We start from the raw sequence: 23094 nt of genomic DNA, 5'->3' as shown, positions 1-23094 counted from the left end.
CGAGTGGCTGCACACACTGCCACTTCAGCACAGAAGGTCTCCTCAACTCAATACCTAAATTCTTAGCTAGCTAATCCAAAAATAGCGCCCAAAATTTTCAGTCTTCAGAACCTCTCTCCGATACCATCAAGTTAGGCTTTGCTGGATTTCGGGCTTTGTTTTTTGTTTTGGGCCGTCTCTGGGTTTTGTCTTTGGACCTTTTGTTGGTTCATATCTTCTGTTTTGGATGAGCCCAATACATGTAAAATTGTGAAATTTAACTGTACTCTTTTTTGACACGGAAAATCAAACTGAGACAAGAAGAAAATATTTAAATAAAGAGAGGAAATAGAAAGAAGAAGAGGGAAGACTTTCCAAAAACAGAGAAAAAATATATCGCAGCTTGTTGAGTGAGTGCCTTCTTCGATTTTGTTGTAAATTTATTTTTATTTTTTACTTCACTCCGCACCTGATCTATATGTTTGTTTTTTCAATTTGATGTGAATTTTACACTTCTTGGGTTGTTCAACAAATCAATAATTGGGAAACTTGCTCTCTTGAAAGCTAAATTCATATCGGTATAATTATTTATGGCAATTTGATTTCCTCTTATGGGTTTGTTTGATTGGTTATGTATCTCTAGAGGTTCACATCTGGGTTTACAGTCCAATGAAAAACTTGATTGATGGAAGTGTTTATGTCGATCTTCTAAAGAAAATGTGAGCTTTTTTATTATTATTCTGTTTGCACTTGATTTGCTCTTTGTTACGGTGGTATTTCAGAAATAAGTCAAAGTCCATGTTTTGAGCTTGTTCGCGATTTAGTTTCTGTGGGTGCTTTTGGATGATTAAATCATGTTTCAAGCAAAAGAGAATTGCATGAATGACCTTGTATTAACCTAATCTTTTTTATGTATTTGAACTTCAATATAGAAATGTTAATTGGGGAATCTATAATTTGTTCAAAATTAAATTTGCTTTCCTTATTATTTGGATGATTGCCTTGCAGGGGAGTCAGTTAACGAGTGAAAATTTTCCTGTGACTAGCAATGGATCAGATGGATGAATCCCTTAAGAAACAAATTGCAGCATTGTTGAGAATTATACATGTGACAAGATGCTCCAAAGAGGACAATGTTCCATGCCAAATTGAAGAGGTCACTAGATTGTAATTTTGCAATATGTTCATCATTCGCTCTGCATTGTTTCTACTGCCCTGTTTTCTGCAGCTAGAGCAATTGGACCACGTATAGGACACTTATTGGACAGATGCGATCATTACCAATTGGCTCACTTGTTTCTATTGTTTTCATATTCCAGGGTCTCTTCTTGGGTTCTATTGGAGCTGCTAATAACAAGGAGGAACTAAAAAACTTAAACATTACACACATTTTGACTGTGGCTAACTCATTTGAACCTTCATATCCAAATGATTTTGTGTATAAGATTATAAATGGTAAGAATGTTGTTCTTCTGATCTGTTGCAATACATACGCTTGTTTCTTTTCTTTTTGTTTCCGACTACATGTCTTTAAGGTTTTTAAAATACCCTCCACTTTTTGGGACAATTTACTTCAATTTATTTTCTCTTGAGTTGATTGTTTCTTACACAGTCTTCAACTTGCATCCAATCATTTGCTTTGTGTAGCCGATTCAAAGTTCAGTTTTTTTCTTCTTCATAATTTTGGATCATAAGTGATTTGCAAATGATTTTAGCATTTATATAAAATAAATAAGCAATTCTGCACATCTTTGGTGTGCTCATTATTGCAGTATCTTCCAGCACACAAGCAACACTTGTTCAGCATTCTTAAGCACTTTTACTCCAACTTTGTTATGTTTGGTTCTCACCAGCCTTTATTTATACAGTGTGCCTTCATGACTGTATACCTCACAACCCCACCTTATGAAGTTGTTAATGCCTTGAATCTATGACCGTTTAAACATCAGCTTGTTCATAATTGTTGTTTCAAACCAAGGTGGGCTTATAGAACTGAAATTCGTATTTATCTTCTGGTGCTGTTTCAAAATTGAGGTAGTTGCGGACAGAGTATCAACAGATTTAAAGCAGCACTTTGATGAGAGTATTGATTATATTGATGAAGCTAAAAGATCTGGTGGTGGTGTGTTGGTTCATTGCTTTGTGGGAAGATCCAGAAGGTGGTTTTTCTCATCCTGTTTGGGTTATTGCTTTCAAGTTCTTTTCTTTCTTGATTTAAGTCAACACTTTTAATCATTCCCATAAGAAGTGAATCCTTGAAGTTTAGTTCTATTGATCTCTTTGATATTTCATGTTTAGGGAAATAAGCATAAATTATCTTGTAGTTCCAATGAATTCTGATAATAAATGCTTAGAAATTTGCATATCTTTTCTCAATATTAGAAATTTGTTTGCTGGTTTAAACTAATCTAGATGAAGGTCAAGAGTTATGTGGTTTTACATAGTTTTGTTGAACCTAGATCAGAGTCGAGCTTTATCCAATGGTCATCAATTCTAGTAAAGCCAAATTCAAACTGTATAAGCTAGGAAATTCGCACAGCTTAGAAAATATACCTTTTGAGTGAAACACTTTGCTTGTTGATATTACTAGAACTTGGAAACTACTACAGTTTTCATGCCTTTAATTGTTTGACCTTGCAGTGTGACTATTGTTGTTGCATATCTGATGAAAAAGCATGGCATGAACCTATCTCAAGCTCTTGAGCATGTGAAGAGCAGACGACCTCAGGCAGCTCCAAATTCTGGTTTCATATCACAACTGCAGAGCTTTGAGAGGTCTCTTCATGGTGTGTTACATTTTACTCTTTTTTTATTTATCCAACTAGATGTATGACTAGAGCCTGAAGTAGCTCAACCAGTGTAGCATACTCATGGTTTTACTCAAATATCTTTTTCTCCTTAGCCAAACCACAGTATAAAATAAAATTTTTCTGGCTGACCTGTTGGAGCTCCTGAATTTGAGCAGAGAGTTTGTTGGTAATGATACTGTTGGCAATGTTAACACAGTTGATGATTTCAGGGGGTTACTTCTCACTGCTTTTGATAGTGTTTTGAAAAAATAAAATTAATAAAAACTTGTGTGGGAGGCAATGCATGTTAGAAAGGGGTGACAATGTGCTGAGTCTGGAACCCATTGATGGTAGCTTGCAGATTTTGTACATAATGTGCAAGATTTAAGCTTGAATTCATTGTGTTAGTATATATCTGTTGTATAGTCAGGTCATGAAAAAACAAAGTAGGATATGTTTAAGTATGTTTGTCAGCCCTGCATTTGTTGAAGGCTTCAACTAGTCCCAGAAAGCACAATGCCAGAAACTCTCTTTTTCTTGGTCTAAAGTTATTGTGCAGTTTTTTCACTTCAAAATTCGTAGTTGTCCCCAGAGAGCTTTAAGGCTTTAAGCAAGTATTCTTATGTGCATTCTTACCTGCGTTCCATGATGGCTTTTTGTTTGATTGTGTTTTTCTTGGAATTTCCTTTATAATGTAGCAGATGAAGAGAACAAGACAACATAATGTACATAGGTGGACTGCGTTGAAGATCCTCGCTCTGGACTGCGTTGAAGAACCTCGTTATAATATATATGTTACCCAAGTTAGATAGAAATTTGGTGGTATAGAACTTTCACACTTTTTACAAAAGAAAAGGATGAGCCCTGATGCTGGCAACTAAAATTTAAAGTTGATTGTGAGAATGCTTCGGTTGTATTTATGTATAAGCTTTTTCCATGTGTTCAATGAAGCAAGAAGGGTGAAATCCTAATTGCATTGAAGCTTTTAATGTAGAGTTTGCCATAAACTTATGAACAGTGTGTAAATCTTTGTGGTATAGAAGAGCAGATTGGTTGCGATGTTTTGAGGCAGATGCTAATATTTGCATAAAAAAACAAATATAAGCCCTAAACTAGGATGGGCGTGGTTCGGTTTGGTTCAGTTTCCACTTCACACTAGAATTGGAATTTGTACTATTTACCTGGTGTGGTTTGGTCTTGTGGGGACCAAATCTCATTTATCATGGCTTAACCCATATGCCACAACCAAAAGACGTGGGATGATCGAGCTTCCCTCCCACTAGAGAAGTGCAGAGTAAGGGAGACGCAAATTACTCATCTGATCCACTACAACTCATCTGATCCCACTACCATGAAGTGGGGGACGGGATGCGCAAAGCTAGGGAAGTATGGCCAAACCCAAGAACTCAAAGCGTTATAAAAATCCGGCTAGACCTCCAGCCAAAGGACGGGAAATTCAATTAAACACTAAGAGTACACTGCGCAAATACTGACTTGAGCGTCGGAGTGACTTTTGCAGGTACTCACCCCTTTTCCATTGTTCGACCTCGGGAACAAAGTCCGGAGTTCTCTTTCGACCAAGAAAGCATGCAGACTTCAGTCAAGAATCTGTGGAGGTATTTCTTCTTGAAAGGAATCCTGCTCAACAGTGTGGGAATCTCGCAAAGTTGATCATAAATATGACTGAACCTGCATAGGGAACTCCAAACACTTCCATCCCGAGGAATGCGACGTCCATTCCTCAACCCGGAAGCGTAAGGTCCAACTCCACGGATGTGGAACCAAGCCTTGCTGTTATCCAAATTGAGGGAAATCATGAAAGAGCTGCATGAAACGAGAAAGGTAGGGGAGAAAGCTTTGGAGAAGGCATAGAACACTGCTGCCATGAGGGCTCAAAAGAGGGCAAGAGGAAGCAGAGACATGAGATCTCTGAGGGAGACTCCTCCAGCAGCACACACTCGAGCGTCCATGAAAAGGCCACGGCAGAAGATCAAGACAAAGATCTCGACCTGTATGAAATGGCGAAGAGGGCGAAGGACACTGATTTGCGCAATCAGATCGAGAAGATTCTCAGAGGGTACAAGCCACAAACACCCGCTGAACTAGCTTTGGAGGCGGCGAAAGGAATTTGCAAGTCGCCATTCACGGAAGACATCCTGAAAGCCAAGAAGCTAGTTAAGTTCACCCAATCTAAGTTTAAGCTGTTCAAGGGCACTACCGATCCCATTGAGCATATCTACCATTTCCAACAACAAATGGTGCTCGAAAGAGATGACGAGGCCCGGTTATGTAAGTTGTTCCCCTCAAGCTTGTCAGGATCGGCCCTGATCTGGTTTAGACAGCTGAAACCAAGGTCTATTGGCGGTTTCACCCAACTCTGTGAAATGTTAATATATCTCAGTACATTTGCAATCAAAAGAGGAGAAAAGATGTCACGATCCTATTCAGCACAAAGCAAAGTATTGGAAAAAGCCTTAAAGACTACTTGAGGGTTTTTACGAAGGAAATGTCTACTCTTGAGAAGTGCGATTCTCATACTGCTTCGTTGGCATTTCGTGAGGAGGTCATACCTGGAACAAAGATGCATAGGTCTTTAGTGAAGATCACACCAGTGGATATAAGGGAAGTGATGGCCCAGGCGAATGGAATCATCAAACTAGAAGAAGAAGAGCTCACCCAGTCAAAACATGCCACTTCCACCATTGCGATCCCAAAGCCTCCATCAGAGCAAAAGGTGGAGACGAAGCGATATTCCTTGAGACAAGAGCCTAGCAACGGACCTAGGCAAAGCCAACCCTTCAGCAGGCTCACAATGAGTTTAGCCAAACTGTTTCACGAGAACAAGGGCAACGGTATATTTCGAACGCCACCTGCGATCCGCGAATCCCCAGAAAAGCGAGACAGGAACAAGATGTGCGCCCATCATAACGACTTTGGACATACTACTGATGAGTGCCGAAGTCTCAAATATCAGGTAGAGGCAATGCTGAGAAAGGGAATGTTATCCCATTACCGCGCTACACTTGATAATAGGGCAAATGAAGAGGATGGGTCAAAAACAATGACCGGCAATATCGCAAATGAAGAACTGCTGGAGATCAACATCATCCATGGTCGACCGAATCTCATGGAAGGAAAAGAGGCACGATCCCGATTCAAAAAAAGATGAGCCGAAAAGGTGAGAAGCATAAACGGGATCGCATCTGCCTCTGAATCTACCAAAGCCCTGGAAAATATTAGAGTCATCTCATTCAAGCAGAAAGATATGGAGGGAATTGAGTTCCCTCACAACGACACGTTAGTGGTGACCCTCCGTGTTGCTAATTCGATGGTAAAAAGAGTGATGATTGATGAGGGAAATAGCGCAGATGTGTTATTCTGGAGCACCTTCAAAAGAATGAAGCTGCATGAAAATGAGATTTAACCAAACCCAACATCGATCTACGCATTTGAAGGGACAAAAGCGTAACCGATCGGAGACGTGACTCTGCCGGTTATTGCTGCAGGTAAGACCCTATTCGTTATTTTCGTAGTTGTAGACTCATTGAGCGCGTATAACGCTATAATAGGAAGGAACTGGATTCATCGAATGGATGGAGAAGCATCGACATGTTGCCAGGTGATGGTGCATGTCCGAAGATGGGAGAACCACAGTCGATATCAAGGGGGATCAAGTGGAGGCCAGACGATGCTACAACATAGCAACTAACCTTAAGGCTGCAACTCTGCAGCAGGGCGAGGATTTATAGCAATTAATGAAGGACCCACCAGAACAAGAGGAGGAGCATAACTCAGAGCTTCCGACGATCGAACCACTCAAGGAAGAAGTTATATATCCCTCTTACCCTGATAGAAAAGTGTTGGTGGGCTCCATCCTATCTAAAGATGAGGTAGACCAACTAATGGAGTCATTAAGAGAGAATAAGGACGTGTTCGCGTGGTCACATAAAGACATGTCGGGGATCAACACAGAGATCGCGTGTCATCGGTTGAACGTTGATCCAAACCACCCCCCGTACCAGCAAAAGCAGAGGAGGTTCGCACTTCAGCGAAACCAAATTATTAGCGATGAAGTAGACCGATTGCTCGAGGCAGGATTCATTCGAGAAGTGTGGGGTCTCGAATGTCGTGGTAGTAAGTAAAAAGGATGGGAGATAGCGTTTGTGGGCAGACTACATTAACCTGAATAAGGCGTGCCCAAAAGACTGTTATCTGATACCTAAGATCAATCAAATGGTAGATGCCACCGCCGAGTATGAACTTCTCTCATTCATGGACGCTTATTCGGGGTATAATCAAATCTCAATGGCAATTGAGGACCAGGAAAGACGGCATTCGTCACCGAGCGAGGCTTGTATTGTTACACAGTGATGCCATTCGGGCTGAAGAACGCAGGGTCGACGTATCAAAGATTAGTGAACAAGATGTTCAAAAGTCAGATAGGCAAAATGATGGAGGTTTACATCGACGACATAGTCGTCAAGAGCCAGGAAAAATCCCAACATGTCAGGCACCTGGAAGAAGTCTTCAACATACTGAGAAGGTATGGCATGCGGCTTAACCCAAAGAAGTGCTCATTCGGTGTTTCTTCGGGCCAATTCTTAGGGCAAATAGTGAACAAGTGAGGCATCGAGCCCAATTCATCGAAGGTGGAGACGCTGCGAAATATGCCTGATCCAAGAACGCCTAAAGATGTGTAGGTTCTGACTGGGAGAATAGCGGCTCTTAGCCGATTCATTTCAAGATTGTCGGATTGTTGTAAGCCATTCTTCCAGGCAATTCGAAATAAGAAAGGAAGCATATGGGGGCCGGAACAAATAGAAGCCTTTGAGCAGCTGAAGAAGTACCTCGCCAGTCCCTTGACCCTGACTATTCCAAAGCAAGGTCAACCTTTGTACCTATATATGGCTGTCACTGAAATTGCTGTAAGTGCTGTACCGCTAAGGGAGGAAAATTCAATCCAGCAATCCATATTTTATGTGAGTAAGAGCTTAATTGAGGCCGAGAAAAGATATACACTGGCTGAGAAACTCATTTTAGCTTTACTGACGGCCAAGCGGAAACTTCGGCAGTACTTCGAGGCACACACGATCATCGTATTGACGACCCAACCAATCAGAGCGGTCATGTCAAAGCCTGACCTCTCAGGAAGAGTTACAAAGTGGGTCATTGAGCTCGGAGCATTCGACATTAGATATCAACCTCGGACAGCCCAGAAGGGTCAGGTAATTGCCGATTTCTTAGTAGAATGCTATCCACCTGACAAACAACAGGAAAATCACGATGAAGTCGAGGAAACAACAAACCTGGACAAGGCCCAATGGCAATTGTATGTAGACAGATCATCTAATTAGGCAGAAGCCAGAGTGGGAATCGTCCTCTCATCACCTGAAGGAGTGAACCTGGAGTACTCCATCCGATTAGACTTACCCGCTTCAAACAACGTGGCAGAATACGAAGCCTTAGTGTTGGGACTCCAACTAGCAAGGACACTGAAGGTGGGACGCTTAGTTGTCCATAGCGACTCTCGCCTCATAGTCGGCCAGATAACTGATGAATACGAGACTAAGGATGAACGAATGGGGGCATATCAACGGTTAGTAAAGGATTTAGCCAGCAAGTTCGAACGAATACCAAGAGAAATGAACATTCAGGCAGATTGCTTAGCCCACGCCACATCAACATCGATGGAAGACATGAAGGTCGGCCCGGTGGAACTCTTATCGAGCCCCAGTATACTAATTGGTCTTGGAGTTATGCAGATTGATGCTGAAGAAGAAACGTGGATGACTCCAATCATGAACTATTTCACGAAGGAAACCCAACCCAATAACCCGATCGAGGCAAAGAAATTACGAATAAAGGCTGCAAGGTATGCCATTATAGATGACACACTTTTTCGTAAGTCTTTTTCAAGGCCATATCTCAGATGCCTCGATCCACATGAAGCCGAATAAGCACTAAAAGAAATACACAAAGGGACATGTAGGAACCACATGGGTGGGAGGAGCTTAGCCCACAAAGCGCTGACCCAAGGATATTTTTGGCCTTACATGACTCGCGATGCAGAACAATTTTCACGAAAATGCGACAAATGTTAAAGGCATGCACCCCTTATCAGACAACCAGCTGAGGAACTTAACCCTGTTGTAGGGCCTTGGCCATTCGCTCGCTGGGGGATGGACATCGTGGGACCACTTCCCACTGCAGTAGGAGGCAAGAAGTTCGTCCTTTTGACCACTGACTACTTCACTAAATGGGTGGAGGCCGAGGCTTACGAGACAGTGACCCAAACAGATGTGGTAAGATTCGTATGGCGGAATATAATTTGTCGTTTTGGGATACCAAGGGCCATCGTGACGGACAACGGAACTCAATTCGATAACCGTAAATTCAGAAGTTACTGCGAGAAAAAAGGGATCATACAACAGTTCTCGTCCAAGAGTTATCCTCAAGGAAACGGACAAGCCAAGAAAACTAATCGTACGATCTTTGATTGCTTGTAAAGAAGGCTTGAACAACGCAAAGGCAAATGGTCAGAGAAACTGCCCAACGTATTATGGGCATACCGCACTACCAAACGGAAACCAACCGGCGAAAGCCCTTTTTCCTTGGCATATGGAACTAAAGCCGTCATTCCCACAGAAATTGGATTACCCACAGTCAGGACGTTGGTGGTAGAGAGTAATGATAATGAACAACAGCTAGCTCACAATCTTGACATGCTTGAAGAATAGTGAGAAGCTGCAGCGTTACGACTTGCCAACTACCAGAACCAGGCAGCCAATTACTTCAACAAACGAGTACGACATAGGAAATTCAAAATAGGCGAGTGGGTACTCAAAAAGGTCATGGAGAATACTAAGGACCTAAACGCAGGAAAATTTGGACGGACATGGGAAGGACCGTACGAGGTAACGGAGGTTTATGGAAAAGGGGCCTATATGCTGAGGCATATCGAGAGCGGCCAATATGTACCACGCCCTTGGAACGCAATTCATTTGAGGAAGTATTTCATTTGATTTTATAGTTTTCATTTCTTTGTCGTTTTCATCTTTCTGTCATTTGTGATTTTTCCCTAAATTGTCCATCATTCGATGAACGCTTAATGAAACACTTTTTTTCTTTACATTCGAACTGTTTGGTTGAAGGCCATGTCTATTTAAATTATCATTACTTGAACCCATGTGGTCGAAGACCTTGTGAATAAGAAAATCAATATACTAATCCATTGGCACATAAGGTGCATGGCAAAAAAAAAAGGGAAAGAAAAAAAAAATCATGAACACCTTGGGTCGGTTGAGAAACCAGAGGTGCATGGGTCCGGAAGGATAGCTAAGGGGTTTTTTGGCCCGTGTGGACGGCTCAAACGCAAGAAAAAAAAGAAGAAAAAGAAAAAAAAAAGTGTGTGAACACCTTTGGTCGGTTGAGAAACTGAAGGTGCACGGGTCCGGAAGGACAGCTAAGGGGTTTTGGGCCAGCGCGGACGGCTCAAACTCAAGAAAAAAAGAAAAGGAAAAAAAAGTGCGTGAACACCTTTGGTCGGTTGAGAAACCGAAGGTGCATAGTTCCGGAAGGACAGCTAAGGGGTTTTGGGCCGCGCGCGGACTGCTCAAACACAATGAAAAAAAAAGTGTGTGGACACCTTGGATCAATTAAAGAACCAAAAGCGCATGGGTTCGGAAGGTGAGCTCAGGAATATTGGAATCCATTCAAGATCGGCTAGCAAAGAGAAAGCAAAGAGCACGGGCCCCACCGAATTGGCAAAAACTCAAAACCAAATGCATCACAGCTAGGCTTGGGATCGGCTAGCAAAGAGAAACTAAGAGACATGGGACCCACTGGATTGGCATAGGATCGGCCAGGAGAAAGAAACCAAGAGGTATGGGACCCACCGAATTGGCAAAAACTCAAAGCCAAAGGGATGGGATCGACCAGGAGAGATAAACTAAGGACATGACACTTGGGCATGGGATCGGCCAGGAGAGAGAAACCAAGAGGTATGGGACCTACCGAATTGGCAAAAACTCAAAGCCAAGGGAATGGGATCGGCCAGGAGATTGAAACTAAGGGACATGACACCTGGGGATGGGATCGGCCAGGAGAGAGAAACCAAAAATTATGGGACCCACCGAATTGGCAAAAACTTAAAGCCAAGGGGATGAGATCGGCCATGAGAGAGAAACTAAGAGACATGACACCTGGGGATGGGATCGGCCAGGAGAGAGAAACCAAGAATTATGGGACCCACCGGATTGGCAAAAGCTCAAAGCCAAGTGGGGATGGGATCGGCCAGGAGAAAGAAACCAAGAGGTATAGGACCCACCGCATTGGCAACAGCTCAAAATAGTGCACCCCAACTGGGGTTGGGATCGGTTATGACAGATAAAGCAAGGAGCATTATTGGATTAGCAAAAGCTCAAAACCAAGCGCACCCCAACTGGGGTCGGTCAGCCAAGAGGAAAATGCACAGGGGCCCACCAGATCAGCAAAGGCGCAAAAATCCGAAAAAAAGAAAAGGGCCCACTTGCACATGGGATCGGCTGTCCGCACTTGGATACACCACATAGGGGTAACAGTCCACAGTTGGAACTTGAAAAGTTAGTAACGTGCATGAAAGTCCACATTTGAATATTTCACATGCAAGGTGCGAAAGCAACATGCATGGGTTGGTGATAAGCCAATAGGAATCGTATTTTTGGGCTTGACCAACAAGCCCAAGGGAAAAGGTATGGCTTATTTGGGCTCAGCCATGAGCCCATCCGGATGACATGTGCTCAACCCGAAGAAATCCTATTCCAAAGTCCCACTTAGATCATTTTTCTCTCTTCACCCGTGAAGCGTGTAGAGAGGAAAAAAGGGTGGCACTGTGGGGACCAAATCTCATTTATCATGGCTTAACCTATATGCCACAACCAAAAGACGTGGGATGATCGAGCTTCCCTCCCACTAGAGAAGTGCGGAGCGAGGGAGACACAAATCACTCATCTGATCCCACTACAACTCATTTGATCCCACTACCATGAAGTGGTGGACGGGATGCGCAAAGCAAGGGAAGCATGGCCAAACCCAAGAACTCGAAGCGCTATAAAAACCCGGCTAGACCTCCGGCCAAAGGACGGGAAATTCAATTAAACACTAAGAGTACGCTGCGCAAATACTGACTTGAGCGTCGGAGTGACTTTTGCAGGTACTCACCCCCTTTCCATCGTTCAACCTCGGGAACAAAGTCCGGAGTTCTCATTCGACCAAGGAAGCGTGCGGACTTCAGTCAAGAACATGTGGAGGTATTTCTTCTTGAAAGGAATCCTACTCCAACAGGTCCCATTTTTGTGAAAAGAATTTATGAAATTGACTGGTCCGATTTAATTTGGTTTCGGTGCGGTTATTTATTTTTTTGGTGTTGGATCGGATTTTTTTATTTTTTATTTTTTATTTTACAAATTCCAACTAAAATTTTATTTTTTAGGCTTAAGAATTCACAAATGATTCAATTTCATGTACAAAGAGATGATTGGACCTAGAAAAGGAAAGTGCTTTGAAGTTGGGCTTGAGAAAATATTAATTATGGAATTAGAAGTTTTAGCATTGGACTTAAATAATTTTAAATAATTTTAAAAAATACGTAGTCAATCTGGTCTAGTCTAGTCCGGTTGTGTAAGATGTGAAATCCTGTCAAGGCAAATATGTATCAAATAGAAGGATGAGAGTGAAAATGGAAGGAAAAAGAAAAGGGACATAATGGTTGGTTCATGCCAAAACCAATTAATTTGGCGGGAGATTAAAAGCTGGTTATGCTCATGCCAAAACCCAAAGTCCAGTCTCCTAAGAAAATAGATGATAGCTAGAATCTCTCCCTCTCTCTCTCTCTCTCTCTGTTGTCTGTCTGCTCATTCTTTTAATTTATAGTTGTGTTGGGCATGAACCCATTTAGGTAGAGTATGAATTAATACATGTCATGATCAGAATGTCATACTATATAATATATATATTTCAGTTCTGTGAGGTTGATGGACATTCATTCTCTGCGCCTCATAAAGTCTCTTCTCCATGGAGGATCCAGCATCATCCGGGCTGCTCCTATACCTACCTAAGCTAAGCTAGTAAACTTACTCTTGCCCACCCAAACAAACAAACAAACACTAGAGATCATGCAGCAGTAGCAGAAGTGATATTAATTTCTCAATTCAATAAAAGCACATGATCCTGGGCCAAAGTCAGGACAACTTGAAGCCACCCACCCCAGCCACTTGGCTAAATAAGCATTATATATGTATACTCATTTGGCTATAATTAATAATACTTCTGACACGCATATTGTTCCTAAATTACGAAAGATTTCATCATCTTTCTTTATCATATTATATATAACTAAATGAGTAATATTTATACTAATTAATGTTCAGTTAATTCCTACTGCCTAAATCATCATGCATACACACAGAATAATGTGTCACATCCTAAAACAAAACAATTTCAATGAAAAAAAAATATACTTCTTTCCAGTGCAGTAAATATTTTTCACGTGAAATTGGTAGTTCAGTTTCAACCAGTAGTGAACTTTGGAAGTCCCATGAGGACTCCGATGGTTTTAGGGTCTGCGCCCATAAGCAAGTCATTGTATTTATTATATATTATTGTAAGCATGCATTTTTCCAACAGATCAGAGAACTTCAATGGTGAACTTTGAAATTGGATTTCTTTCAATGTTCACCAAAATGGACCCATGTAAATTGTAATGTATAGGAATAGGATCGATTGAGGAGATGAAAGAAGTGAGCATGTCATGCATGAGAGAGAGTTATAGAGTACCAGCTAGAGATAGCTAGATAAATATGTGCATGGGAAAGATAAGCGCAACTCTAACTCTTCCTTCTTTAACTTGCACAGGGGCACGTAATTGAACCCAACTTCATAAACGTGAGACGCGTAATAGTATATGCTACCAAGGGAGAGAGGGAGAGAAAGAGAGAGAGAGAGAGAGAGAGTAAAAAAGAACTTCACGAGAATGCGACCTAAGGCATTTAATGCAGACCCAACAACAGGTGGTTTTTTTTGGTCCATTTTGGGTTTCTTTCAATGTATCTCTTATAAATAGCAGAGTTTTTGAGTTGGTGTGTGGACGAAAAACAAATTGCAAGAGGTTGAGAAGAGAAAACAAGAAAACAAAAAGAAGAAAACCATGTCTCACATAGCTGTGGAGAGAAACAGAAGAAAGCAGATGAACGAACATCTCAAAGTCTTACGCTCTTTAACCCCTTGTTTCTACATCAAAAGGGTATCTCATATATAATTACTCTATACATATATATATGATCAATTTTAAATCGGTGTTAATTAATCATTTTCTTGTTAATTGCTTGACATATTCTAGGGAGACCAAGCATCAATCATAGGAGGTGTGATAGAATTCATCAAGGAATTGCATCAAGTTTTACAGTCTTTGGAATCTAATAAACGGAGGAAGAGCCTTAGCCCTAGCCCTAATCCAAGCCCGAAGCCAGTAGTATTGCCTCAGCAATATCCATCTACTCCCCAACTTGATCAAAACACTAATTTCAATTTTAATTTAGGGGTAGACAATCACCATCATGTGATCAATAAGGAACTAGCTATAGGAGCTTGTTGCAACTCTCCAGTGGCAGATGTCGAAGCAAAGATCTCGGGGTCCAATGTGGTGTTGAAGATAATATCTCGGAGAACATCCGGTCAAATTGCTAAGATAATTGGTGTGCTGGAGAGGCTTTCGTTTGAGGTCCTTCATCTCAACATCAGCAGCATGGAAGACACTGTTTTATACTCTTTTGTAATCAAGGTATACGTTCTATCTATATATATATATATATATATATATATATATATATCTCACTTCATGAAATAACTTAAGTATATATGCATCTTTATATATAAACATGGTGATGAGAATTTTGGAAGACATAGCTTTGGAAATTCTAAATTGAGCTCAGTGTGAATTCTAAAGTTTTGGGAAGTTAGGGTTTTAGCTACCCTCAAGCTTCAGTGAGAGAGCTGCTATATGTCAAACCTAGAGAACTGTTTTTTTTTTTTCTCTAGAATCAGAAAAATGAACTGATCACATGCAAGCAGTCATATATTTGGTGAAACTAAACTTGAGGCATTGGATTGATGCATATATATTTGGAGAAACTAAACTTGATCTGATCTCACTACATTCTAATTTGTGATTGCAGATAGGACTGGAGTGTCAGCTGAGCGTGGAGGAACTGGTGCTTGAAGTTCAACAAAGTTTGCGCTCAGAAAGCACTACTTGAACAGATACATGCAAAGTTTGCTCGAGTGGCGATCCAGTGCTGAAGTTAATGTGATAAATGGTTTTATTATAATATATATGCATGTGAGATTATAGAGGATATAAATGTTTAAATCATATAATAAGCAATGCTTATACCTTAAAACTTTTGTTTGGTATATAATTATTTTGCTCTATTAATTCATGGGTGAGTTGTGAAACTCAATAGAGTAAACTAATTCTATGAACAAAAGTTGTAGGTATTAGCATGTGTTTTGTAAGAGATATGGTTGTTCTTATTATTATATATACTGATTTCTTGTTACATAGTTTGGTATGTTATTAGATTGCTAATCTGGATTCTAATTAATATTCCAAATACTAATTCACATGATTGCAATCGACGCGATTATTTAAATTCACAGTTTAACAACATAATCAACTAGTATAACTCACCTCAAGAGTAGTTTTACCATATGTTGTTGTACATGGTGAAATGGTGGTGGTGCAAGTGCATGCTATGTTAGAGTGTACAAGCAAATTACACAGACGAGTCTGACTGTGACTTCCAGACCAAAAAAGTCTGAAGGGGACTCGGGGTAAGGTGTTGTTGTACAAGGCTACAAGGCTTTCTGGGCTACTAGCCCGGCCCAGCCCACAAAACAAACGTTCTGAGGAAAGATGGTCTTACAATTTTTTGAAGCCCACACGACCACAATTTGGTCTATTTAGGCCCATTTGGTAACTATTTTTTTGTGTTGTTAGTTAATGGTAGAAGAGAAATACATAGGAGAAAGAAAGAAGAAAATAGGTATGAGAAGGGAGAAATGAGGGATGGAAAGGAAGGGAGAAAATGCAATGGAATGCTACTTAAAATGACAACTAAAAACAATTTCTAATAGTATTTCTTTTTTTAATTTTTTGTTTCATATAATAATCTCCGTAGTTTCTCCTCTTTCTCCTTCGTGTATCCCTCATTTCTCTCACATCTACGTTGCTTTTATTTAGTTTTAAAATTAAACACTTAAAAAACAAATGGTTATCAAACGAGTCATTAGTTTCGTCCTTACATATAAACCGTGAAAGCTAGTGATAGGAGGAAATACGGATTAGATTGTTACATGTAACTTTCACAATGGGTCAGCCATCAGCCCAATCCTTGTAAAAGCAATATAAAACCCAAACCAAAACTTATCCTTGGAGATGGAAGATATGGATTGGATTATTATAATTTATAGATATGGAGTTTCAGGCATTGTGGGGTGGGGCTTAAGTAATAAATAAACCTTTTGACATTGTGAGTGGTCATTAAATATGTGTTTAGAATTAGATAAACCTTAATTAAGGGAGTCTTTCAAACTAGTGTTCGTTCCACCTTGTGAAGGCGGCAAGAATGGGAAACCTAATTTTGGCGCACACTATGATTGCTATTGATGTTACATTTGTCTTGTAACTTGTGTGCATGCATAATGCATTGAATATTAAACTAAACTAATTAATAAGTCTTCAACAAATCTAATTTCGCAGCAGAAAGTGAAAGCACAAACAAAAGCCATAAATCCGTGATTAAATAGCTCCCCTTGTCTTTTATGGCCCTACATGGACACCAAATCCGGTAAAACATCACTAACTTTTCTTCATCTTTTTCAACCCTCTCTCTCCCTCTCTCTCTCTTATCCCATTATTAATTTGGGCAGATTATTGATGTATTCTTGAGCCTGGCTGCTGATGGGGTCCATGCTTTTCAAAATGAAAGTGATATATGCATATATTATTATATATAAAGATTTTTTTAAAGTGATCCATCGAGTTGATGATTGCTAATTCACAAGTACTGTTTTGTGTATCGTCGTTTTCCTTGGTTTGCAGCAGTTGCAGATGATCAGTCACCTGAATTGCTGTGCATCATTCATAATGATTGAAACAACACCACAAGCACAGCTAGCTCATCATCATCGTCGACAATATATGATGATACCATGTGAAGAACTAATTATTTTCACGCAAAGTTTGAGATTTTTTATTTTTATTGGGTAAAAATAAAATAAAAGTTAATTTCGAGTGGTGAGGAAGGAGAACAAGGCTAGCTCATTATTATTGATCGCAATTTGAGCAGACATTCCCATTAATGAAGGAATGTTTGGTGATTCTCACATGATCTCATGGATAAAGCTTCATCTGTAATTTTAATCATTTCGATCATATCATCAAGTGCTTAAACTAATGACTCGTTCATTCATTTCATTTTTAACAACAAACAAACACTGTTTTTATTTTCCAGGTGCCATTCTTTTATTTTCTTCTTTTCTACTCACTTTTTTCACTTTTACAGTTTCACCTGCCAAAAAACACTTGTGAGTGAGAGGAAAGGAGGGAAGAGAAGAAAAAAGAAAAGGACAAAGGGCCAGAACACAAGCATAAAGAAATGAATGAACCAAACCAAGTGGTCCAACTGCTCTGAAATTTTGCACTCAAATTATTGCAATACCAGCCAAAAATTTGGTGAACCTACATACACACACACCCAGTATATAGACAGTACGTTCGTTGTCTGCTTCTGGTCAAATTTACTGTTCAATCAAATGAATAATAACCCTATTCTCTTACCATTGTTTACTGACCTGCACTTTTTTCTTCTGTTTTTTTTTTTTTTTGGCATGAAGAGAGCGCAGAACATGAATTCGCTGACAATTTGTAAGTTGGATTCTTATTATTATTATTAAGCCGTAATTAGAATTTGAAAGGGGCAGTTTAGCAAACCCAAAAAAGAGTAAGAAGAAAAGTCCAAAGGGTTTGACCAACCAACCCCCTCCGAGAGAGAGAGAGAGAGAGAGAGAGAGAGAGAGAGGTCATTCATGCAAATGATGCAACCAACCCTAAAAACTATCATCTCTGATGATATCTGACGATGATGGTCGTCATCACCCAAAAATCCAAGTACACAACGAAAGCCACGTGTACGGCCAGAAAAAGAATCAGCTCAGCATCTCTCTGTGATCCATACTACTATCAATGTACAGAGAGAGATGCGAACGTGGGAGTGAGTTGGGCGCGGCAAAGGAGGGAAGAGAGAGAGAGAAACCAACAAAACCCCTACTGAGTCTGTGGGGAGAGAGAGAGAGAGAGAGAGAGAGAGAGAGAGAGACTAATACTAATAATGATGGGGGCGTGGCGTGGTGTGGTTGTACTACTGTGTAGGGGAGAAGGGGGTTTTGTGGGACTGGGACCCACGTGAGGGGGATGGGGGGTGGCTTTAACCGGGGCCTTACACAGAGCAAAAAGATTCCGCGGCTCTTCAGAGGGGTGGTGGTGTGAGAAGAGAAGCAAAACCCCCTCCCTCCGCTCCTCTCCTCTCCTCTCCTCTCCTCGACAAAACACACAAACAAAATTTGTTTTGCGTTTTGCAGGCTAACTGACAATTTTTGCCGTTAATTAGCTTCCGTCATCTTCCCAGCTACCTAATTTCATTTATTTTCTTCTCTCTCCTACAATTCGATCGGCTCCACTTATTGGCTCGGCGCGCTTCCACGACTCACCTAGCGTGTCTTGTTATCACTCTTCCCGCTCCTTTTTATTACATTTCAGTTTTGCCTCCTTACTTTTCTTATTATCCTATTTTTACCCCTTCCATTTTTGTTAAGGAATTTTCCACTCTCGTAAATTATAGTTTGACATATATTATAATGCATTCAATTTATAAACTCACGTGGCAATGAGCTAGAAGACCCAAAAAAAAATAAAGTTTCTAATGTAGGATGGTTCAAACTCGGCAAAAACATTCGAATTTACTTGATAAATACTGATTTCTAAACGGTGATAAAGACTTGGAATTTATCTTAAAACTTCATGTAAAATAAAAAAGTGAATAATGGGTTACGATTACTAAAAAAACTTAGTACAAATATCCAAAGTTCATTAAAAAATCTTGTACAAAATAAGAAAATTACGTCGATTATTTGAAATTAGGAATTCCCATTTACCTAACATTCGCAAATTTTAAAAGAAGGAATAACTACTTTCTTGTTATGACCAAAAATAAAAAGTATGATTGTGACATTTTTGTTCACTTATTGCCCTTCCTATTTTCAGGTGGCAGCTGCCTGCAACCATTGAATTTTGGTCACCATTTTTCTTACAAACCTTATTTTAATTTTATATTTTATATTTTATATTTTATATTTTATATTTATGGTATCACGAGGCAGTGAATGAAAGGACAAGAAAATTGAATTGAGTGCGGTGTGTCGCAGATTCAGAACGTGCCGCAGCCAGTACATTGTGTTACGCGGAATATCTTTCCTAAAGATATTTACCTCAACCGCCCGCTGCAGATTACAAATCCCACGTTCCGAATTTACCCAAATACCCCTACTCTTCGTCCTTTCTCAGGGGCATTCTCGCTAACCAAAATTTGCTAATTGCTATGCGACCAGAACCGAACGGAACCAGTACAAGGCTTTCCAAAATTTTGTATTTTTATTTGTATTTGTTGTTGCAAGTTTCAAAATATGTAGGCCCACTTATCAATGCAATGCTGCAACTATGCTGCAAATAGCCCTGTAGCTCTCTCTTTCTCAACTTATTTCTAACCGGAATAATATTGTTTTATTACAATTGGCCAATAATGTTACGTCACTTAAAAGTATTATAACGCTTGTCATGAAGCTATTGACGGGATATAACAAAATAATATTATTTCGGTTTTATGGAAGTCTTTCTCGGGAGGAGGGAGGTGGGCTTTTAGGGTAGGGGCCAGCTAAGCTACCAGTTGAGTGCAGTGAAGGCAGCAAACAAATTTATGCAAAGTTGCTGTAGATTCCGCTGTTGCTTGTAATAAATTGTGAAGAAGATTTAAATTCTAGCTAGATTGTTTCAATCTTGGTCCTCTTCTCTTGATTTCAACCTTTCATGCATCAGCTTTTTGGGTCCCTTGATGGAGAGAAGTTATCAAGATTTAGAATCTTATGATCAGTTGGCTCCTTCCTGCAACATGTTAACGTATTGGGGGTTTCGGGGTTGACAATACAAATATTTTTTTATTTTTTTATTTTTTACTATAATGTTGTAATCGATTAATATGTCTGTATTTATACACAGAATTTGTTAATTTCATGAGACATTTTGTTTGTTGTGACATTGTATGGTGAAGGACATGGTTTGAGTTGACCAACTGTTCTGAGTTGACTAACACTCACAATAACACATCTATTATAAAGTGTTGTGAGTATTATATCTCATGAGAAAAGTAAAACTTTGCATAATAGTATTTATTTAACATCTTAGAGCATCTCCAATTGATGTGTCAAAAGTACCAAATAGACATTTAACGGCTAGAAATAACATCTCACATCACTCCAACCGATATGTCAAAGCTGATGTGGAATGAAGACTGGAGGTTGAGATGTTATTTTTGACATCCCAAAAGCAATATGTCAAATGAATATTTTATTATTTTTAAGAGGTAGTTGGCTATTACTTTCATTTTTTTATTTATTTTTTCTTCTTTATCTTAAATGATTTAACTGTTACAATAATTATTTATTTGACATATCGGATGAAGTGTAAAACTGTGTAAATATCAAATTGCCACATCAACCATCAAATTTAAATTTGATTTTTGGTATTTGACATCTCTTTTGAATATGCTTTTAGAGCATCTTCAAGGGAGATGTCAAATATCAAAGTCAAACAACTAAAAATAACATAATGAGAGAGAAATGTTATTCCGCGGTAGGATTTAACGTTTCAATTAGAGTGATTTTGGAGTTTCTTCAACATTATTTTTCTTGTTTATAAACTACACACTACAATACCATACGATTATGATTTGCTCTGGAAACTCTTGGAAGTTGCAACACATTACTTCAAACCACTAAGTAATCTTTCCTTAGGGACATAAGACATCAATTAGGGTGATGAAATATGTCGGCTCTACAAAATTTGAGACAAAGAATATGACACACACCATCATAGACATAAAAGATTGACAACAAGAAAATACAAAAGATGTTTAAATTAAAATAAAGACTAAAAAGCATAATTAAATGTGATGAAGTGACATAGCACAGATATGTTTAAATTATGAACATAAGTAGCTTAGGGACTTAGCATTCAGTGATGAACTGTGTGTCTAATGAATAAGGTGAAGTCTTGGTTGAATAAACAGACTACAAACTTAGGCATTTAGGGAGTGTTGTTGGTCAAAAGGTGCTTTCAGTAGGGTTTGAAGTTTAAAACCAATAAAAGATGCTTCAATTTCTTGTACTAATTGCTAATTTAATATTGGAGAAGCACAAGCAGTCCTAACATTTCAGCAATCTATGAGGCTATGAGCTCAAAAGAAGGTGTTATTATTAGGTGCTATGCTCAAACATTACAATCACATTGAAAAATGCAATGTATGAAATCCAAATTTGGTACACTCCACTTTGTGGTGGACTTTTTTTTCTTCAAAACATTTCTTTTTTCTATCATGTCAAGCTACAATACATAAAGCAAAAGAAAAGGGTGTACTTACCCAAATCACATTTAGTGGAATTATGCAAGCATTAGTCAATCACGCAGTTTGTGGAATTATTCTAGTATCATTCGTGATGAGTGATTATGAGCAGTTTATAAACCGATGATGCATTGTGAAACTCAATAGATGCAACCATCCTTCTATTTTATATGCGGTTTCCAAATATATCAACAACACTCACTCGCGGTTGAATTATTGATGCTAACACTCCTCTTATGTATGAAATTGACCAATTTGCATTTGAAAAAGACAATCCCACAAGTCATAACATAGAGACAGAGAGCCACCCTAAGCATGAGGAATTGTTTTCCCGCATAGAATTCTTCCCCTAGGGCTAGGGCATGAAATTCTTGGCCTAGAGAAAGAGACAGTGGCACACATGCAATGTAGGAATGGAAGGCTAGTTAGGTAGCGTTCTTGGGAAATCAAGCAAAATAGAGAAAGCATAAATATTGTCCTGAATAATATTAATACATCGGAATACGGGGCATAAGTCCCCTCCACGCCAAACCGGCTTCCGAAACCCAAAAAAGAGTGAGAGAGAGAGAGAGAGAGAGAGAGCTGCCATGCCACTGGCAGCCTCTCTGCCTACATTTTGGGGTTGGGTGAAAAACGGTGTCGTGTTATTCACTGCCCAACCCAACATGGCTCCCATGTGATTGCTCTGCTCTAATTCCTTGGTTCTCGTGCTTTGAACCTTGAATTCTTTGCTTTGACTTATGTAATTCTATATTATTATTAATTAATATTAATTTAATAAATAAAGTTTGATTCTTTCTTTGCTTGTGGGAAAATCCTCAAATCAAAACCCTTGTTTTTATGCTTTTTAAATGAGAATCTAAATTGCTTGTACGAACGAAGAAGTAGGCTGCATGAGTCGGGAAATGTGGCCGCTGCTGCTGCAGCTAACTCCTCTGCACCAAATTTGCGCCAACTCCAATACCCAGTAACTCTACTCATATATTCTGCCACGTTTACACTGTCTATATAAAAAGGATTATGTTAGAGATATCGACTTGTGTATTATCTCTCTAATTAAGGTGGCGCTCATCAATACAATGGATCTCACGTTTTATTAGAGAAATAGTACACAAGTTAGTATCTAAAATTAGTTTCCCTCGTATTTTCCATATAAAAAAATATATATAGACTTATAGCTTTTTGGGTAATACAAATAAATATGCAATATGTTTATCTTGTTAAATTATGAATCCAAAAAACACATTTAGCTTAACTAATAGTTTAATTCACAGTTTACGAACTAGTAAAAAGATATTTTTACATCTTCCACTTTTTGGAAGAGTCTTTGATGTAAAAAAACATAATGAGTGGGTAGTCATTTCAAGAAAAAAACATGATGAGAGGGGAAATTACTTTTGTTTTTGTTTTTGTTTTTACTTTTAAGTGAGGTGACTTGCTTCAAAACATAATAGCCTAACAAGTTTCAAATGTTTTTACTTCATACATTGGAAGTTACTCCATCTTTCTCGTGAAAGATTTCATTGCCTTTTTTAAAATTTACATCTATCATGGTGGTT

General features: G+C 39.3%; 3 protein-coding genes across 4 annotated transcripts; all 3 read left to right on the top strand.

Moving 5' to 3' along the window:
- Nucleotides 1–222: 222 nt before the first annotated feature.
- Nucleotides 223–3832, top strand: LOC117615517 (dual specificity protein phosphatase 1). 2 transcript variants are annotated; one of them, XM_034344615.1, is made up of 6 exons: nt 223–389; nt 988–1135; nt 1299–1434; nt 2018–2138; nt 2620–2765; nt 3470–3832. In XM_034344615.1, exons 2-6 carry the CDS (start codon nt 1028–1030, stop codon nt 3490–3492), a joined length of 534 nt encoding a protein of 177 aa, XP_034200506.1. In that variant the 5' UTR covers nt 223–389; nt 988–1027; the 3' UTR covers nt 3493–3832. The 2 variants fall into 2 exon arrangements, with proteins under 2 accessions (XP_034200506.1, XP_034200505.1); XM_034344614.1 differs by having other exon boundaries at nt 3467–3832.
- Nucleotides 3833–5274: 1442 nt separating this feature from the next.
- On the top strand, nt 5275–5937 carry LOC117614016. The gene has a single exon (XM_034342687.1). The coding sequence runs from the start codon at nt 5275–5277 to the stop codon at nt 5935–5937; it is 663 nt and encodes a 220-aa protein (XP_034198578.1).
- Nucleotides 5938–13914: 7977 nt separating this feature from the next.
- On the top strand, nt 13915–15147 carry LOC117615711 (transcription factor MUTE). The gene is made up of 3 exons (XM_034344846.1): nt 13915–14046; nt 14143–14583; nt 14978–15147. Exons 1-3 carry the CDS (start codon nt 13951–13953, stop codon nt 15056–15058), a joined length of 618 nt encoding a protein of 205 aa, XP_034200737.1. The 5' UTR covers nt 13915–13950; the 3' UTR covers nt 15059–15147.
- The last annotated feature ends 7947 nt before the right edge of the window (nt 15148–23094 follow it).

This window comes from Prunus dulcis, chromosome 1, assembly GCF_902201215.1.
Source record: "Prunus dulcis chromosome 1, ALMONDv2, whole genome shotgun sequence".
In the NCBI taxonomy this organism is placed as follows: Eukaryota; Viridiplantae; Streptophyta; class Magnoliopsida; order Rosales; family Rosaceae; genus Prunus; species Prunus dulcis.
This window is presented reverse-complemented; position numbering and strand designations above follow the sequence as displayed.

What these genes read in the sequence shown, in the direction of transcription:
- LOC117615711 (XM_034344846.1), top strand. Translation starts at nt 13,951, where the DNA reads ATGTCTCACATAGCTGTGGAGAGAAACAGAAGAAAGCAGATGAACGAA. An exon ending in CTTGTTTCTACATCAAAAGG is followed by an intron (nt 14,047 to 14,142) that starts GTATCTCATATA and finishes GACATATTCTAG; the next exon opens with GGAGACCAAGCATCAATCAT. An exon ending in TATACTCTTTTGTAATCAAG is followed by an intron (nt 14,584 to 14,977) that starts GTATACGTTCTA and finishes TTGTGATTGCAG; the next exon opens with ATAGGACTGGAGTGTCAGCT.
- LOC117614016 (XM_034342687.1), top strand. Translation starts at nt 5,275, where the DNA reads ATGTCTACTCTTGAGAAGTGCGATTCTCATACTGCTTCGTTGGCATTT.
- LOC117615517 (XM_034344614.1), top strand. Translation starts at nt 1,028, where the DNA reads ATGGATCAGATGGATGAATCCCTTAAGAAACAAATTGCAGCATTGTTG. An exon ending in TTTGTGGGAAGATCCAGAAG is followed by an intron (nt 2,139 to 2,619) that starts GTGGTTTTTCTC and finishes TTGACCTTGCAG; the next exon opens with TGTGACTATTGTTGTTGCAT. An exon ending in CTTTGAGAGGTCTCTTCATG is followed by an intron (nt 2,766 to 3,466) that starts GTGTGTTACATT and finishes TTTATAATGTAG; the next exon opens with CAGATGAAGAGAACAAGACA.